At 46.2% G+C, this 20450-nt stretch overlaps 1 protein-coding gene and 1 non-coding gene across 2 annotated transcripts; both read left to right on the top strand.

The window, feature by feature from the left end:
• The first annotated feature begins 10638 nt into the window (after positions 1-10638).
• On the top strand, positions 10639-10710 carry TRNAS-GGA (transfer RNA serine (anticodon GGA)). Its single transcript has one exon. It is a non-coding gene; the product is annotated as a tRNA-Ser (tRNA).
• Positions 10711-14383: 3673 nt separating this feature from the next.
• On the top strand, positions 14384-15141 carry LOC133055797 (small ribosomal subunit protein eS6-like). Its single transcript, XM_061140898.1, has one exon. It carries the CDS (start codon positions 14388-14390, stop codon positions 15135-15137), a length of 750 nt encoding a protein of 249 aa, XP_060996881.1. The 5' UTR covers positions 14384-14387; the 3' UTR covers positions 15138-15141.
• Positions 15142-20450: the final 5309 nt, after the last annotated feature.

The following is a 20450-nucleotide window of genomic DNA, read 5'->3' as shown; positions in this document are numbered from 1 at the left end:
CTGCCCTCGTGTTCATGGTGCCCTCCAGCTCCAGAGCCCGTTTCACGTCCTCTTCGCGGAGGGCCCACCAGCTTATTACCTCTCTTCACCCCTGATTTGCCATCTGAAGATTCTGAATAGGCACACGTTCAGACCAGGGAGCTGTGGCTTAAACATCAGGAGACGTTATATTTCGTCGAGCCACTAGAGGGAGTCAATCCCAGGGTTACCAGAAATCAGGGATGCAACAACGCGGGAAGGATGCTGAAGCTTCAGGGACTGGCAAGTCTCCAAGCTCAGTTACAGCTTCCTCCTCCAGCCTTCCAGACACTGTGAGTGTGCACATCAGCGGAACAGGAACGAGCCAGTTAACAGAAACTGTTTGCCAGAATCATTCCTAAATGGTGCCCTAAAAAATGTCAGGTTTTCGGAAATCAACATATTGCCTATTTCCAGCAAGAACCTCGTGATAGCAAAACACCCCAATGCTTAGACGTAAAATGACCAAGATTTAGCCCTTCATCCTGACCCACTCAAATCTAGACACAGGCCAAATGCAGACTCTGCCCTAAAGGCTTACATTCCACTGAGAAGGGGTTCAGAAATGACATGACATTCAAATTGGGCAGCCCTGCAGGAGGAGGCAGTCAGCAGTGAGATGAGAAAAGATATAAGAAGTCCCATTTAGGGGACACAGCAGCCAAGAGAGGAGATCCCATCTATTTGTAAATATCTTGAGGGCTCAAATTTCATATCTTGAACTTCAATTGGATCCTTCATTGTACCTCTGGCTTCTAGAGTAATTTAGTAAAATTAAAAAGTACTTCACAAAATACTTTACATAAATTCTTTGTAAAGGAGGGAAGGTCAAAGATCTGGGCAGAGTCTGGAAAGATTCTCAGGATCAGGCATACAGTTCGGTTGATAAAACATCAGAGAATGGGGGGACTTCCCTGGTGGTCCAGTGGCTAGAGCGCCAACGTCCCAATGCAGCGGGCCTGGGTTCGATCCCTGGTCAGGGAACTAGATCCCACATGCTGCAACTAAGACCTGGTGCAGCCAGATAAATCAATATTTGGGAAAAAAAAATCAGAGAATGAAGCCTTTGCCCACACATGAAGTGAGAGTCCCACTTCACAGAGACAGAGAAAAATCTGAAGCAAGAAAAGGAAGGAATCTGAAGATTCTCAAGAATACAGGTTGTTGTCGTTCAGTCACTTAGTCGTGTCTGACTATTTGCGACCCCATGGACTGCAGCACACCAGGCTTCCCTGTCCTTTGCTATCTCCCAGAGTTTGCTCAAATTCATGTCCAATGACTCAGTGATGCCATCCAACCATCTTGTCCTCTGTTGCCCGCTTTTCCTTTTGCCCTCAATCTTTCCCAGCAACAGGGTCTTTTCCAATGAGTCGGCTCTTTGCATCAGGTGGTCAAAGTATTGGAGCTTCTGCTTCAGCATCAGTCCTTCCAAATAATATAGGTAAATAGTATTTGTCCGTTCATTCATTCCCAAAGTCACTGAGCACCTCGCACTCACCAAGCTCTGTGCTGAGTACTGGGATGCAGGGCTGAGCAAGATAACAGCATCCCACTCTATGGTTCACAGAGGCTTCAGGACAAGCATTAACAGGGCTTCCCAAGGCTAATTAATTCACCATCACTGTGATGAATACTGTGAGAAGTTGCTGATGCCGTGTGAGCAGGCATCAGGGGACTCACCTAGTCTGGGAGGCCAAAGGAGCCTTCACAAAAGTGATGTTTTAGCTGAGGACTGATGACAAAATGTTAACTAGGTGAGTGGTGTGCAGGTGTGTGTGACGAGAATGGACAGGCTGGAGAAAAGGGCATGTTGCAGGCTGAGGAACAGCAGTAAGAAGGCCTGAAGAGGGAGCGGCCATGGCACGGTCAAAGGATGCTGAGAAAAGTCCAGCATGGCTGTTACATAAAGACCTGGGAGAGGGGGTGCATCTGGTGACCCAGGGCTGGTCCAGGCAGGGCCATGTCCAGGATGCTTACTTGAGACCAGAGGCTCTCGGCCAGGAAGCCTTCGCCTCCCTGCCCTCCAGGGACATTTGGCAATGTGCAGAGACATTCTTACTTGTCATAACTGGGGGATGGGCTGCTTCTGGCATTTGACGAGTGTAGACCAGTGCGTGCATGCTAAGTTGCTTCAGTGGTGTCTGACTCTGTGCAACTGTAGCCTGCCAGGCTCCTCTGTCCGTGGGATTCTCCAGGCAGGAATATTGAAGTGGGTTGCCATGCTCTCCTCCGGGGCATCTTTCTGACCCAGGGGTCGAACCTTCATCTCTTACATCTCCTGCATTGGCAGGCAGGTTCTTTACCACTAGTGCCACCTGGGAAGCCCTGAGTAGAGACCAGGGATGCTGCTAAATATACTGTGTTGCAAAGGGTGGCCTCACAATGAAGATTCCCCCACTCAAGGTGTCAATAATGCTGAGGTGGAGAAGCCCTTTTTATAACGAGGATCAGGAGCCACCCAAGGGTTTTAGGCTGGGAGGTTTTGTGTTGAGATTTCTTTCAAAAAGATCACTCTGACTTCAGTGTGGACTGCTGAGGGAGACCCACTAGTGGAGATCTAAAGGGGTCTGTTGGGAAGATCTATTATGATCTGGGCAAGACATGTGGCCCAGCCTTGGGGAATGTCGGTGTGGATGGAGAAAAGTGAATGGATGAGAAAGATGCTTAAAAGAATAAATCAGTGGGACTGGGTGACAGATTGGCTGAGACGAGTATCTTAGCCCATGCTCTCTAAATCAACAGAGCCCGAGGCAAGTCTTAAATGATGATGCTTCATTTGGACCGCATAGTACCAGGGCAGCAAGAGTGAAGGAAAGCGAAGTAAGGCAGAATGATGGGAAGCAGTGTTTCCACCTGAACCCCCGCTTCAGATAAGCAATGATGAGACACAGCTAGTCACTGAACAGGCACCCAGCCAGCCACCCAGGATAACCCTGGATGGGCTGCTAGAGTAACTACATCTCGAAAGAGTCCACTGGAGAGAGAGAAGAGAACGTATCATCTATCTCCCATCTCTTAGTTTCTCCTGTGGCAGTTTTGAAACCTACCTGCAAATTCTCCCATTGAAACATATCTGCAAATTTCTCCCATCAAGGGTGGAGGCTACATCCTCTATCATGAATCTGGGCCTTAATAACTCACTCACAGCCAAGACAACACAGCAGAAGTGATGCTATAGGACTTCCTAAGCTAGGTCAGAAAAAGACACAACTTCTGCCTTGCTCACTGGAGCAGCTGTGTGTGCTTGGAGGCCTTGGCGTTAGGACCCACTGTAAGGCAACTGTGCTGGGATGAAGTCCAAGCCGCACAAAGAGCCTGGGGGTAGCGGAAAGGGCTCTGCTTACCAATTCCAACCACAGACCCAACCAACAGCCAGTGTGAACTGCCCACCCCTCGGAGTGAAGGTACTTCCAGATGATTCTAGTGCACAAGCATAGAGTCACTCGCAGTCATGAGTCTCCCAGCTCTGGCCTCAGACGAAGAGCAGAGACAAGCCAGTCCTTCTGTGTCCCAGTTAGTTAAGTCGCTCAGTCGTGTCTGACTCTTTGCGACCCCGTGGACTGTAGCCTACCAGGCTCCTCCATCCATGGGATTCTCCAGGCAAGAATACTGCAGTGGGTTGCCATTTCCTTCTCCAGGGTCTAGTGACCCACATAATCCACGAGCCTAAGTTAAGGATTGTTTTACGCTCCTGAACTTCAGGGTAATTTGTCATACCCAAAGCCACTGGACACACTTGTTACAAGTTAATGACTCAGCCTTCCAGGTTGCATCATTTGGCATTCTGATAGCACCCCATATCCCGCAATGTGGCACTTCAGACAGGAGCCAGGGATGCCAGGAGTATGACTGAGGGGCCCCAGATGGCAGATTACAGGTAGATTACAGGCAGATTACAGGGAGTCAGTCAGCCACATCAGCCTCTAGTAGATCACAGGGCTGAGAATTTGGGACAGACACGAGGTCAAAGGGCATTGGGCATGGTGCACCAATATGTCTGATACAGAAGTGAGGTGGGGACAGGCAGGGGGTAAGGGTTCTCACATTTCTGTTTAGACCTAAGCAGCCAGGTAGATTAATGCTTTTAATTTGAATCATTAGGGCAATTTACTGAGAGAGGAGCTGGATAAAAGGAGAGGGCTCAGTTCGAAGTGCCTGTGTGTTCGTCAGATATGGCAAAAAGTAGGAGCCCAAAACAGTCTTCCCTGGTGCTCAGATGGTAAGGAATCTGCTTGCAATGCAAGAAACCTGGGTTCAATCCCTGGGTCAGGAAGACAGCCTGGAGAAGGGAATGGCTATCCACTCCTGTATTCTTGCCTGGAGAATCCCATGGACAGAGGAGTTTGGCAGGCTACTGTCCATGGGGCCTCGAAGAATGGGATATGACTGAGTGATTCACACACACACACACACACACACACACACACACACACACGAGCCCAGGACACGAAAGACGGTCAAGGTCATTGATCCAGGGCCAGAGGGCTTGAAAGCCTGTTCCTGAATCTTCTCTCCTGCGCAATGAATATTTTCCTGGTCTTTGCTTGGGACCTTTGTCCGAGGATCCCAAGACTAATGTATTAGAAAAGGCAGAAGGAGCCCCAGGAGAGAACACGGCATCTGCAGGAGCCCCCATATATAAACACATGCCCACCAGCCCAGTGCCAGCAGCAGAGATACCATCAGATTTTACATATTTTTTAAATGTGTGGGGAAAATATTTTAGTTACCTTCAAATAGGTTGGAATCCTTTTTCGGCATGCAATGCTCCTCTTTCTCCTCCCTATCACCCTTAACCCAAATTGCAAATGCTCCATATGTGCATAATGCTAGTCTATTTTGCATCATGTGTTTAGATCATTGGTGCGTTTGACTGATTTCTTGTCAATGGTGCTTTAAGTTCGCAGACTTATAATATTTCTAGGCCTGAGGTTATGGGAGCCTGCCACCTCTTGTCCGTGATCACTGGTAGGCAGGGTCCTCTTCTGAAATGAAAAGTCAGGATTAGGTCTAAGGACACTAGGTCTGATTCCTGCAAGGGCAGAACCTGGGGGCCTCCCAGTCCCGCCTGGGACTCCCTGGACCCACTCTTTCCTGCTCTCCCAACTCATAGTTTCAGGTCCTTCCAGACCCTCCTCCCCCAACTCCACCATTAAAATTTAAAAGGCAGTGCCTACAGCAACAAGAACATTTGATTATTCACAAAATCATGTAGAGGAGGGCAAATACAAGGAGGAATGAAGAAAAGAAGGGATGAAGCATTTGCTGAGGCTTTCCTGTTCGGGGTCTTTATTGCAATGAATCCTTTACAAGATCTTGTTGGTATCAGTCATTCATATTTGTTACATGAAGAAACTGAGGCACCAAGAGGTTCATCAATTTGCCCAAGATGATGCAGAGAATAAGATGCAAAGCTAGAGCCCACTTTTAACTCCAGTCCAGTGTTCTTTGCACTATTGCTTTCTTCCCCAGAGTGTCTGTATCCACCCTTCTATTTATTACTCTTGAACAACAGAAGGCGTTTCTCCAAGTTTGGGGGCGAACTGTGTTTGAGTGCAAGAACCACTGTACCGCTCGCTGAGCGCCACTAGGTGGCGCCGTGAGAGGCTCAAGTCCTGCTGCTGCTCTCGGTTCCCTGGGCGAGACAGACAAGCGCGGAGGAGAGCAGCTGCGGGGAGAATGTCAAAACAGAGTCTATTTAGGAACGCGGAGCCTTCTGCCTGGCCCTGTTTCCCACTGGGATCCTCGCTTGGCTCCTTACAGACTATAAATGAATTTGCTTTTTTTCTTCCTTCCCCGTCCTACCGCTAATCCACATCTCCGATTCTATTTTCTCTCCACCCCTGACACCAGGGCAGGAGTCCCACCCACATCAGGGAATAGCGTGTCCCCAAGAGAGAGGGCAGCAGGCCGGCGGGGTGGTGCCGAGAGTCCGGGTCTGCAGTCGGTCCCCATAGCGACCTGTGGGCCGCTTCCCGCACAGACCCTTCCCACCCACTGACCCAGCACACTGGCGCATCACAGCAGCGCCAGGACCCACACGTGCCCCCGACCCAAGGGACCTGTCTTAGTCTGCCGCATGCCATAACAAAGGATCAGAGTTCTGAGGGCTGGCCCTCCAAGATCAAGGCGAAGACAGTGTGTTTACTTCTGAGGCTTCTCTCCAGGCTCACTGTGTCCTCCTGTGATTATTTCCCTGCGCGCGCCTCCCTGGTCTCTCTGCGGGTCCTACCCTCTCTTCTTAGAAGGACACCAGTCAGACTAGGGCCACACAAACAGCCTCCTTTTATTTTTATTTTACTTGTGGGTGTGTTACTATTCTTTTTTTTTAATTGACGTATAGTTGACTGCAATATTGTATTAGTGGTAACTGTTTCAACAAAGTGGTTAGGTTACATTTTTTTCCAATTCCTTTCCATTACAGATTATTATACGATGCTGAATATAATTCCCTGGGCTATACAGTAAATCCTGTTCTTGATCTGTTCGATGTATAACAGTTTGTATCAGTCAATCTCATACTCCTAAGTTATGCCCCCCCCCCCACTTTCTTCTTATGTAACAAGTTTGTTTTCTGTGTCTGTGAGTCTGTATCTGATTTGTATATTGATTCATTTGTATTATTTTTTGGATTTTTCATGTGAGTGATGCCATGTAATATTTGTCTTTCTCTGTCTGACTTACTTCATGATGATAATCTCCTGGCCCATTCATGTTGCTGCAAATGGTATTATTTCATTCTTTTTTATGGCTGAATAGTATTCTATTGGGGAGCGTGTGGGAGGGGGGCTGCTTCCACATCTTGGCTAGTGTAAATAGTGCTGCTCTGAACATTGAGGTGCATGTATCTTTTCAAATTAGAGTTTTCATCTAATTCCCAGTCAGGAGTGGGGTTGCTGGATCATATGGATATTTTTTTGTTTGTTTTCCGAGGCACCGCCATACTGTTTTCCACAGTCAACCTCATTTTATTTTGATCGCCTCTTTAAAGTTCCTCTCTTCAGATGCAGTCACCTTCTGAGGTTCTGGGGATTAGGGCTTCAATATATGAATTCAGCAGGGTGGGGACACAAGTCAGTCCATAACAGGATCCAATCACTAATGGGTAAGGGTAGAGGGCAGAATTCTGTGCCTAATTTTAGCCCCAAGAGGTCACAGGAAAAGTCGTGGTCACAACGTGCTCATGAAGTTCACCTCATGAAGTTCAGTTGTGTGATATTAAGGATAAACATAGCTGAAAGAATCCAAGTAATTGTTAAAAAAAAAAAAAAAAAAAACCAGCCAGTCCATTCTGGGGCTCACACAGTAGCCCTGATGGATGTGGTTTGGGGTCCCTAACTGATGACCTGACAAGAATGTCAGCAACTGTCTATTCCCTGTGAAAAGCAACTTCCCCTCATCTCTCTCCTTCGCAGGCCCCGACTGCAGCACGCTCCTGGAACTCACAGAGCTCCCTCGTTCTCTGGGGCCTGTCTCCCTGGGAGCCAGCTCTTGGGTGGCAGCCTGGATGTGCCTGACTCACCCTGAGTGGCTGGAGGGTTGGCAGGGCCGTCCCAGGTTGCAAGATTAGGCCAGAGGGTCTGTTCAATCTGGGAATGCTCCCAGGCCAGGCTCCATGGAGACTCATTTAGAAGAAATTCATAGGGAAGTAAGAAATCCTAAAGAAGTCGTCCCTTTCTGGGGGAAAAATTGTAGAGGAGAGACAAGAGAAATGCCTAGCTGGAGAGTGGAGAAGGCAGCTCCTGTCTGACAACATGGCAGGCGGCTGGGGACTGGGCTGCCCTCTGCTGGGGCAATGCCTGAGTGGTCATTTGACGCCTATGGATCTCCCTCACCTGCTTTTTTTTCAGGCCGCTCCGCTGTTCCCTAAGGGAGAAAACGAGCCCTGGTGTGATAACCTAAGTCCTTCTCAACCCAGCCCCGATGCAGGCTTCTCAAGGGCACTGTGTCTTCTTCAAGCTATCAGATTTCTGTATTGGCGTGCTTCCTCATGGTCCAGCGGGAGTCACATGATGCTGGAGCCCTAAGTGAGTGTATGCGGTAGTTGTGAGCCCAGCCTCGTAGTCCAGGCTGTGGTTTGTGCAGATGTATCTCGGGCAGAGAAGGCAAACCTGTATCCAGAAAAGTGTCTGTTTTAGTGAGAGCCAACTCTTCCCCCTTCCATTAGGGAAGCTATCTTATAATCAACCTGCTACCAGGAGACTGGGTTTCCCGGGTGGCTCAGTGATAAAGAACCTGGCTACCAATGCAGGAGACTCAAGTTCAGTCCCTGAGCTTGGGAAGATTTCCCCTGGGGGAGGCAATGCCAACCCACTCTAGTGTTCTGGCCCAGAGAATCCCATGGACAGAGGAGCCTGGCGGGCTACAGTCCATAGGGTCGCACAGAGTCATACATGACTTAGCTACTCAGCAGCAGCCAGGAAACTGGCTGATGACTTGAAAAGTGATGACATTCTCCAGGGAAGTGTTGCTTCCTATCCCTGCAATGTGAGGCTCCATTAAGCTAGACATTTTAGTTCCATCAGTGGATACAGCAATGGTTCCATGAAACTGGAAATTTAGACTGCCATCTGGTCACTTTGGGATCCTCAGGCCAGGGAAGTCAACAGACAGAGAAAGGAGTTATGTACTAGCTGAAGTGATAGACCACCAAGGGAAACTTGGGATCTGGAGGAGTATATCTGGAACAGAAGGGGTCACCCAGGGCATCTCCTAGTCCCCTCACCCCTGGATTGGAGTCCGTGGAAAGTTACAGTATCAGGACTGATGATCACCCAGATCTTTCAGGAATGAAGGTTCAGGTCATCCACTATCATGTCCTGTCAAATTTGCTAAGGGCCAAGGAAATATGAAGTAAGTGGTGGAAGAAAGTGTGAAAGTGTTAGTCGCTCAGTCATGTCCGACTCTTCGTGACTACATGGACTGTGGCCCATGAAACTCCTCTGTCCAAGGAATTCTCCAGGCAAGAATACTGGAGTGGGTTGTCAATCCCTTCTCCAGGGGATCTTCCTGACCAAGGGGTTGAACCTGGGTCTCCTGCATTGCAGGCAGATTCTTTACCATCTGAGCCACAAGCAATGGAAGGAAACAATCACAAATACCAGCTAAGGCCATGTGATCACCTGGAAAAACAAAAACTATGATCGTTATGAGTCTTTCTTTCTTATTTCCATATGAATTTGTTTCTATATTAACTTTTTTCTCTTTTCCCCTCTTCCATTCACCTACCATCTAATGTATGTGTACTCATAGTATTTAACTTTCTATCTCACAGAGAGAGTGGGGCCCTAAGAAGATACATAGTTATCACCCAAACAGGGGGAAAGGACTTGGATCCTCTTTTGGAGGAAGAGTATATTTTCAGTTGTATGAGGGACAGTTCCATTGGGAAGTGGCAAGAGACTACCATGAGTTTTAGTCCTTCCTCTCAGCTCCAGCCCATCTTTGGATGGGCTAATATGCAGCTAATATGCAGCTGCTACCTCCCTTCACATCCACCTGTCCTCCCTAACTGCCTGCCCTGCTGACCTCAGGCTCTGACACCAAAGCAACAGCCACCTACAGATGGCATAAGCAGCTCCCACAGCTGCACAGAGTCAAACTCCTATAAAAATCCCTTAAAATGTTTGTGTGCTGCCTATGACTGAATGTTTGTGTCCCATCACCCGCCCCAGTTTATGTCCTGAGATCTTAATCCCCAGTGTGATGGTGTTAAGGGGTAGGGCTTTGGAGGAGTGTGGGGGGTGATTAAGTCATGAGGATGGAGCCCACTTGAATAGCATCAGTGCCCTTTTAAAAGAGGCCCCAGAGGGCTTCCTCACTCTTTCCTCCATGTGAGGACATTTTAAAAAAGGGCCATCTATGATGCCCATCAGCAGACGAATGGATAAGAAAGCTGTGGTACATATAGACAATGGAATATTACTCAGCCATTAAAAAGAATGCATTTGAATCAGTTCTAATGAGATGGATAAAACTGGAGCTCATTATACGGAGTGAAGTAAGCCAGAAAGATAAATACCAATACAGTATACTAACGCATACATATGGAATTTAGAAAGATGATAATGATAACCCTATATGCAAGACAGAAAAAGAGACACAGATGTATAGAACAGACTTTTGGACTCTATGGGAGAAGGTGAGGGTGGGATGATCTGAGAGAACAGCATGAAAACATGTATATTATCAAATATGAAACAGATCGCCAGTCCAGGTTGGATGCATGAGAAAAGTGCTCGGGGCTGGTGCACTGGGAAGACCGGGAGGGAGGTGGGAGGGGGATTCAGGATGGGGAACACATGTAAATCCATGGCTGATTCATGTCAATGTATGGCAAAAACCACTACAATATTGTAAAGTAATTAGCCTCCAACTAATAAAAATAAATGGAAAAAAATTGGCAAAAATAAATAAATAAATAAAAGCAAAAAAATAAAAAATAAATAAAAAAGGGCCTTCTATGAACCAAGAAGTGAGCCCTCACCGAACACCAAATCTACCAGCCCGTTGATCTTAGATTTCCCAGATGAAGAACTATGAGAAACAAATTTCTTTCGTTTCTGATGTACTTATAAGATATTCTGTTATATTAATAGTAGTCTGAACTAAGAATGGGCTTCCCTGGTGGCTCAGATGGTAAAGCGTCTGCCTGGAATGCGGGAGACCCAGGTTCGACCCCTGGGTTGGGAAGATCCCCTGGAGAAGGAAATGGCAACCCACTCCAGTACCCTTACCTGGGAAATTCCATGGACTGAGGAGCCTGGTGGGCTACAGTCCATGGGGTCGCTAAGAGTCGGACGCGAACTAAGAACTAGATATGTGAGTATACTTATGTATGTATGTGGGTGTTTCTGTTTCTCTGAGTGACAGAGGGGAGAACTTCACCAGCCTGTTTTCCCTTAGTCTCTTCCTTGCCCTGTCTCTGCTCCGCCCTGCTCTGCAGAGGACTGCATGACCCACTCGGGTGGTGTCAGCTCATCTTGGCCCTCTGGCCATGCTCACGGTGGTTTCACCTCTCACCCAGCGACTTTGGTCCTGGGTCCTGGCCGTAGTCTCCATCCTTGTCTCAACCTCAGGCTGGTAGAGCTCCATGCTGCTGCTGAACCCTCTGGCGACCTTGATTTCTTAGATCAACTCCCTGTATCAGATTCCCACTGTTTTAAATACTTAGTTGCTTTTTGCCTGGTTGGACCCAGACTGATAGCTGCCCATTTGAAGTTTGAGTTCATCGATTTAAAGTGAGACCAGGGAATTCCCTGGCAGTCCAGTGGTTCAGACTCCACACTTTAACTACCAAGGGCATGGGTTCAATCCCTGGTTGGGAACCTAGGCATTGCAACTGGCACAGCATGGCCAAAATAATAAACAATAAAACTTTTTAAAAATGAGACCAATCTGAAGAGCATGTGATTGTTCTCAGTAGCCTTCCACTTTTTAGGAGTAGGTAGAGAATTGGATTTAAGTAGGGCTGGAACCTTGCCAGGAAAAGGTGATAGAAGCAGCAACTGATGGTGATTTTCAGGATGACGCAAAGACTGTCAGCTGGGTTAAGAGATAAGTAAGCTGATGAAAGGGTGGACAGAAATGCAAAGATGGGAAAGTCAGTGGGTTAAAAACCCAAGTGTGGCTGATCATTTTTAGAGCAGAGGTGCTATAGGGAGGAGCAGAAAGGGTATGTAAGGACGATCAGGGATTAGGATGCTTGAAATCAAAATTTTGGAAGAGATGCAGCAACCGATAAGACCCTGAGAGTGAGTGACCGAGACAGGTTGGAGGACAAGATCAGTGGAAATGAGGAGATAAAGGGACTAGAGGTCACAGTGTTGATTATCTATGTGGATATTAAGAATCACCCTAGGATTTCTGAAGGATCTGGGTTTCTCCTCTCTTTCTTAAACCTTGGAGAGCGGGAATCTGCTTATTCTCTCCTCTTCTCTCTCCTCTGCCTTCTCCCTCACCATGACCCTCCACACCTGGCCACAGTTACTCTTTCATTCCTCAAGCCCCACCAGCGTGAAGCTGTTACATATAACAGACACTTAACAGCTATTCACGGATAAAAGAGGAGATCACAGCACAGCATGAGGCTAGAAAGAACTTAAAACTGAACATCACCTATGAAGTCTTTGTGAAATAAAATTCTTATTTATGTCAAGACAAGAAAAATTTAAACACAAAAATTCTTCCCTGACCTTTGGCCTCCCTTCATCACCCATCTGCATTGTGTACCTGCATTATGCATCAACCACGCCTCCCCCATCAGCAAGAATACCTGCTCAACCATAAAGAGCAACATTCTCCTAGCATCAAGTTGTTGTTGTTGTCGTCTAGTTGCTAAGTTGTGTCCAACTCTTTTGTGACTCCATGGACTGTAGTTCACCAGGCTCCTCTGTCCACAGGATTTCCCAGGCAAGAATCCTGGAGTGGTTTGCCACTTCCTTCTCCAGGGGATTTCCTGACCCAGGGACCAAACCAGTGTTTCCTGCATTGGCAGGTGGATTCTTTACCACTGAGCCACCAGGGAAACCCCAGTGTTTACAAAACAACTCCTTAAAACATAACATTCCTATAATTCCCTAGTGGTCCAGGTAGGAGGACTCTGCACTTTCACAGCGAGGCCTGAATTTGATCCCTGCTCTGGGAACTAAGATCTAAGTCCTCTAAGATAAACAGTGTTGCAAGCAAACAAACAACCTTCTTGATCTTGTAAAGGTCACACAACGTGCCATGGTGGTGCTTAAATCTGCATTATGTAAACTGTCAATAATATATCAGTATACAGCCCTCTGTCTTAAAAAAAAAAAAAAAACATAAACTGTCTTGATTTTGATGTGGAGCAGTTCTCAGGGCTTTCTGGGATGGTGTTCCCAGATTGCAATCCTTGAATTTGGCTCAAGTAAAATTTTCCGATTTTAGATTGACTAATTCTTGGTCAATACCTTCGAGTCCTCAATCGGAATTTCTCAAGGACCAGTTTTCCCGTTGGTGCTAACACTGGCACTTTTGTTCATGTCACCTCTCTCTATAGAGACTCTTCTCTACTTTGCATCCTCTTTAGGTCTGGTCCCCCAACCTCCCTATATTGCAAGCCTCCATGATAATGCTCTTAAATTCACATACAGGGAGTGTACATGCAATGATGCAGTTCTTTCACAATCCTTGTCACCATGGGTGTCCCACCTTTTATTTCCATAAGGTCTGTCAAGGTATTTTCCTAAAGAAAAAAAGCCATCAACCTCTAAAAGGAATTCTGCTCCTCCCCCAAAATACAGAACTGCAACAGGCATGGAATTATTCTAATAAAGCAACTTTTTCACTTTTCCATTACTCAAGTTAAAATGACATCATGCATACCACAGTGTTTAAAATCTGAAAAGCACTTTTCTAACTCAAATATAAGAGGAGAGGAATAATATGTACAATCTCACAACCTAGTCTAATAAGGAGATGATCAAGAACCAAAACTCCATTTGTCCACAAGGCCCCACATATGCAAACTCAGGACAAACTTGGGTTCAGACCAAATGCAGTGTTCAGTTGAATGCATGCTTAAATTAATGAATGAAGTGTACATAGGTGTATATAACATCATGACTTATAATAACAAATACACATTTGGTCAGGCTTCCCAGGTGGTGGTACTGGTAAAGAACCTGCCTGCAGGATACACAAGAGACACGGGTTCCATCCCTGAGTCGGGAAGAGCCCCTGGAGGAGGGCGTGGCAACCCACTCCAGGATTCTTGCCTGGAGAATCCCATGGACAGAGGAGCCTGGAGGGCTCAGATGACCATTATATCTACTACTGTGGGCAGGGATCCCTTAGAAGAAACGGAATAGCCATCATGGTCAACAAAAGAGTCCAAAATGCAGTACTTAGATGCAATCTTAAAAACGACAGAATGATCTCTGTTCGTTTCCAAGGCAAACCATTCAATATCACGGTAATCCAAGCCTATGCCACAACCATTAACGCTGAAGAAGCTGAAGTTGAACGGTTCTATGAAGACCTACAAGACCTTTTAGAACTAACACCCAAAAAAGATGTCTGTTTTATTATAGGGTACTGGAATGCAAAAGTAGGAAGTCAAGAAAGACCTGGAGTAACAGGCAAATTTGGCCTTGGAGTACAGAATGAAGCAGGGCAAAGGCTAATAGAGTTTTGACAAGAGAAATCACTGGTCATAGCAAACACCTTCTTCCAACAACACAAGAGAAGACTCTACACATGGACATCACCAGATGGTCAACACTGAAATCAGATTGATTATATTCTTTGCAGCCAAAGATGGAGAAGCTCTATACAGTCAGCAAAAACAAGACCAGGCTCTTTTTCGTGGCGCCTTGGAGGCTGTCAGCCACTTCAGAATGAAGCTGAACATCTCTTTCCTGGCCACTGGCTGCCAGAAGCTCATTGAAGTGGACGATGAACGAAAACTTCGTACCTTCTACGAGAAGCGTATGGCCACAGAAGTTGCTGCTGACGCTTTGGGTGAAGAATGGAAGGGTTATGTGGTCCGAATCAGTGGCAGGAACAATAAGCAGGGTTTCCCCATGAAGCAGGGTGTCTTGACCCATGGCCGAGTTCGCCTGCTACTGAGTAAGGGGCATTCCTGTTACAGACCAAGGATGACTGGGGAGAGAAAGCGCAAATCTGTCCGGGGTCACATTGTGGATGCCAATCTGAGTGTTCTCAACTTGGTCATCGTGAAAAAAGGGGAGAAAGATATTCCTGGACTCACCGATACTACAGTGCCTCGTCACCTGGGTCCCAAAAGAGCTAGCAGAATCCGCAAACTTTTCAGTCTCTCTAAAGAAGATGATGTCCGCCAGTATGCTGTGCGAAAGCCCCTAAACAAAGAAGGTAAGAAACCTAGGACTAAAGCACCCAAGATTCAGCGTCTCGTGACTCCACGAGTTCTGCAACACAAATGCTGGCGTGTTGCTCTGAAAAAACAGCGTACTAAGAAAAACAAAGAAGAGGCTGCAGAATATGCTAAACTTTTGGCCAAGAGAATGAAGGAGGCCAAAGAAAAACGGCAGGAACAGATTGCCAAGAGACGGAGGCTGTCCTCTCTGAGAGCTTCTACTTCTAAGTCTGAGTCCAGTCAAAAATGAGATGTTCTAAAGAGTAACAAATAAATAAGATCAGACATAAAAAAAAAACAATACCGGGAGCTGACTGTGGCTCAGATCATGAATTCCTTATTGCCAAATTCAGACTTAAATTGAAGAAAATAGGGAAAACCACTAGACCATTCAGGTATGACCTAAATCAAATCCCTTCTGATTATACAGTGGAAGTAAGAAATAGATTTAAGGGACTAGATCTGATAGACAGAGAGCCTGATGAACTACGGACAGAGGTTCATGACATTGTACAAGAGACAGGGATCAAGACCATCCCCATGGCAAAGAAATGCAAAAAAAGCAAAATGGTTGTCTGAGGAGGCCTTACAAATAGCGGTGAAAAGAAGAGAAGTGAAAAGCAAAGGAGAAAAGGAAAGATATTCCCATTTGAATGCAGAGTTCCAAAGAATAGCAAGGAGAGGTTAGAAAGCCTTCCTCAGGGATCAATGCAAAGAAATAGAGGAAAACAACAGAATGGGAAAGACTAGAGATCTCTTCAAGAAAATTAGAGATACCAAGGGAACATTTCAGGCAAAGATGGGTTCGATAAAGGAAAGAAATGGTATGGACCTAACAGAAGCAGAAGATTTTAAGAAGAGGTGGCAAGAATACACAGAAGAACTATACAAAAAAGATCTTCACAACCCAGATAATCACGATGATGTGATCACTCCCCTAGAGCCAGACGTCCTGGAATGTGAAGTCAGGTGGGCCTTAGAAAGCATCACTATGAACAAAGCTAGTGGAGGTGATGGAATTCCAGTTGAGCTATTTCAAATCCTGAAAGATGATGCTGTGAAAGTGCTGCACTCAATATGCCAGCAAATTTGGAAAACTCAGCAGTGGCCACAGGACTGGAAAAGGTCAGTTTTCATCCCAATCCCAAAGAAAGGCAATGCCAAAGAATGCTCAAACTACGGCACAATTGCACTCATCTCACATGCTAGTAAAGTAATGCTCAAAATTCTCCAAGCCAGGCTTCAGCAGTACATGAACTGTGAACTTCCATGTGTTCAAGCTGGTTTTAGAAAAGGCAGAGGAACCAGAGATCAAATTGCCAACATCTGCTGGATCATCGAAAAAACAAGAGAGTTCCAGAAAAACATCTATTTCTTCTTTATTGACTATGCCAAAGCATTTGACTGTGTGGATCACAATAAACTGTGGAAAATTCTGAAAGAGATGGGAATACCAGACCACCTGACCTGCCTCTTGAGAAACCTGTCTGCAGGTCAGGAAACAACAGTTAGAACTGGACATGGAACAACAGACTGGTTCCAAATAGGAAAAGGAGTACGTCAAAGCTGTATATTGTCACCCTGCTTATTTAACTTATAGGCAGAGTACATCATGAGAAACGCTGGGCTGGAAGAAGCACAAGCTGGAATCAAGATTGCCGGGAGAAATATCAATAACCTCAGATATCCAGATGATACCACCCTTATGGCAGAAAGTGAAGAACTAAAGAGCCTCTTGATAAAAGTGAAAGAGGAGAGTGAGAGAGTTGGCTTAAAGCTCAACATTCAGAAGACTAAGATCATGGCATCTGGTCCCATCACTTCATGGGAAATAGATGGGGAAACAGTGGAAGCAGTGTCAGACTTTATTTTTGGGGGCTCCAAAATCACTGCACATGGTGATTGCAGCCATGAAATTAAAAGATGCTTACTCCTTGGAAGGAAAGTTATGACCAACCTAGATAGCATATCAAAAAGCAGAGACATTACTTTGCCAACAAAGGTCTGTCTGGTCAAGGCTATGGTTTTTCCAGTGGTCATGTGTGGATGCGAGAGTTGGACTGTGAAGAAAACTGGGCACTGAAGAATTGATGTTTTTGATCTGTGGTGTTGGAGAAGACTCTTGAGAGTCCCTTGGACTGCAAGGAGATCCAACCAGTCCATCCTGAAGGAGATCAGTCCTGGGTGTTCCTTGGAAGGACTGATGCTGAAGCTGAAACTCCAATACTTTGGCCACCTCATGCAAAGAGTTGACTCATCGGAAAAGACCCTGATGCTGGGAGGGATTGGGGGCAGGAGAAGAAGGGGATGACAGAGGATGAGATGGCTGGATGGCATCACCGACTTGATGGACACGAGTCTGAGGAAACTCCGGGAATTGGTGATGGACAGGGAGGCCTGGCGTGCTGTGATTCACGGGGTCGCAAAGAGTCAGACACGACTGAATGACTGAACTGAAATGAACTGATGCACCTTTTCCATCTGGCTGCTTCTGACATACCTTCTTATAATAAATCGGTAACCTAGTAAGGCAACTGTTTTCCTGAGTTCTGTCAGCTGCGCTAGCAAGTTAATTAAACTGGAGCAGGAGGTCATGGGAATCTCTGACTTACAACTGGTAGGTCAAAAGCATAACTGAACTTGGCATCTAGGGGTGGGGTGAGCCTTGAGGGACCGAGGACTCTGATGCTAGCTCTAGGTAGGGAGTGTCAGAACAAAACTGAACTGCAGGACACCCAGCTAGTATTGCTGAATTGGCCAGTGTGGGAATAAACCCACATCTTGTGTCAGAAATGTGAAATTAGAGAACCACAGGAGCAAGTTTTTTCCTTTACAGTGTAATGCAAGGAGATGGTTAGCAGGCACTTTTTGAAAGTGAAAGTGTTAGTCACTCAGTTGTGTCTGATTCTTTGGGATCCCGTGGACTATATCCCATGAGGCTCCTCTGTCCATGGAATTCTCCAGACAAGAATACTGGAGTGGGGTGCCATTTCCTTCTCCAGGGGATCTTTCTGACCCATGGATCGAACCTGGCTCTCCTGCATTGCAGGCAGACTCCCATCTGAGCCACCAGGGAAGCACTTTTTGCCATCTCAATAAAAACCATTTCAGAATTGTGGTGGAAGACAAGCTAGATTGGAAATAAAGTGGAATAATGAGTAAAATAAGTGTGACTCTTTTTCTAGAAGCTAAATACGAAAAGGAGAAAGATAGTGTAGTAGCCACTTAGTTCCTGCACTCCATGTCACAGTCCACACTCTGCAGTCTAGTTATTTAACACTCTTGGTATCTTGAGGCAACTCTGACAAAAGGCACCTCCCAACCATCCAACTCTCCATCCCACCCCCACCCCCTATATTCCTAGGGCGGTGCCAGCTATGCCCTTTCCGGAGTGAATATTTTGATAAGAGTTTTGGGGACAGAAGTAAAAAGGACAGGCCTGCTAAAACTGAAAAGAAGAGGTAGGAGATGTGCTATAAACTGAATTCTATGTCCCTTAAATCCATTTGTTGAAGCACTGACCCCTCACTGAGACTAAATCTGGAGCTAGGGCCTTTAAGTAGGCAATTAAGTTAAAGGAGGTCTTCAGGGTGGGCCCCTAATCCAATAGGACTCACCTCCTCATAAGAAGAGAAAGAGAACGGAGGAGCTGACAGGCAGAGGAAAGGCCATGTGAGGACACAAGAAGGTGACTCTCTGCAAGCCAGGAAGAAAGGCTTCACCAGAAAAGAGCCCTGCCAACATCTTGATCTTGAACTCAAGCCTCCAGACCCTTGAGAAAACTAATCGCAGTTGTTTAAGTCACCAAGCCTGTGGTGACGGCAGCCCACGAGACTAACACAAGAAAAAACTAATAGTAATAAATAAATAGTAATAAAGCAGGGAGGTTTGTCTAGGATGTTTCTCCATGTATAGATGTCTAGACTTCTCTTCATGATGTTGCAACGGTCTGGCTCTAGTGGCATAAATGGAGAGGGAGGAGGGAGGCAGATGACAAATGTGGATTTGTCACACAAGGAGACATTGACTCTCACCTGGCCAGCCCATCCGCCTCCCCCACACCCTCCCCCAGGCCCATTCACCATTCTCCATTCTCTGGATTTCCGGAGCCGGCTGTCAGACAGGAAAATCCTCTGCCTCCAACAAAAGCAATTGTTTGAGTTGGGAGCCCTCTGCCTTCATCTTGGGTCACTTCACTGTCCCCTCAAAGGTTTGCTGAGTTTTTAAATATCCCAGTTTAGATAACTAAAGTTCTATGGTGGGAGGCGTGGATTTTTTTCTTCCCCCTTCTGATTTATGCCAGGATCAAAAGCAGCTTTAGCGTCTTTCCTGTGGTTATCAACCCATTGAGAGCCCCGCTGCAGCCAAAGGCCTCGCTGTGATGGAGGGACCGCTGGGGATAAGGGAGGGTTCCGCTAGAAGCTTGAAAAGCCGCACGCGGCGAGGACACCTCGCGTCCCTCGCTGCAAGCACAGAATGGACCCAGAGTGGTGGATCGCTGACAAATGCATTCCCCACTTGCTTCATTTCTAACTTTAGCGGGAAAACCGCATTTATTAAACAGCTGAGCGGCTCAAAGTCTTCTTTTCAGCTTCAGCTCTCACGTGGCCGCCTCTTTTATCACTGGCAGGTTCCTGCTGCCAAGGGTGGGCGACGGAGGGCGCCCTTGCTAGGACCTCTTGTTTAAACAAGGCCGGTTTCCAGCCTACTTTGCATGCAAATGCTTACAAGAGCATGCCGGCTTGCTCCTTAAAATTAGATGAAATAAAGACACTTGGAAGGGATATGGCTTGGTGCGTTTCCAACCTTTTCCTCTTCTGGCTAAAACCAGTTTCTCCCGAGCGTCCTTTGGTTCTGCACTGTTGAGAATTTTTCATAAGGAAAATTACTTTGTTCTTCAATACCACAGGTGTAAAATGGAAACCATTTAATGGTTTTTGTTGTTTTGGCTGGCTGGTTTGTTGTGGGGGTTTTTTGGCCATACCTTCCCTTCTGGGATCCTAGTTCCCTTACCAGGGATCAAATCTGAGCCCACCACAGTGAAAGCTCCAAGTCTTAACCACTGGGCAGCCAGGGAATTCCCAGGAACTATTTAATGTTGTTGCTTTAAATTTATTTAGAATAGTGTCTTTTAAAACCATCTGCCTTGGAAATGTTTTGTCTTGTTAATTTTTAATTTTAATTTTGGTTGCACCCCGTGGCATGGAAGATCTTAGCTCCCCAACCATGGATCTAACCCGTACTCCTTGCATTGGGAGCTTGGAGTCTTAACCATTGGACAGCCAGGGAAGTCCCAGAACTGTTATTTTTATGTGCACAATTTCAGGTTTCCTGAGGTTCTTTCTTGATCATCAGGGCACCTTGCTTACAGAAACCTGCAGGAGGTAAATGTGGTCTTAGCATTTCTGTGTCTGGCAAGGTACCTGTTGTGCACACAGTAAACATTCACTAAATAACTTCCTTGGTGAATTATTTATGGTGTGATTGCATTAATCTTTTATCTTAGACTAATCCACACTCTCAAATGTTGGTTTGGCTATTTTTGTAAATCATTTCCACAAAC

Source organism: Dama dama, chromosome 5, assembly GCF_033118175.1.
Source record: "Dama dama isolate Ldn47 chromosome 5, ASM3311817v1, whole genome shotgun sequence".
Classification (NCBI taxonomy): Eukaryota; Metazoa; Chordata; class Mammalia; order Artiodactyla; family Cervidae; genus Dama; species Dama dama.
Note: the sequence above shows the minus strand (reverse complement) of the source record. Positions and strands in the feature narration are given on the sequence as shown.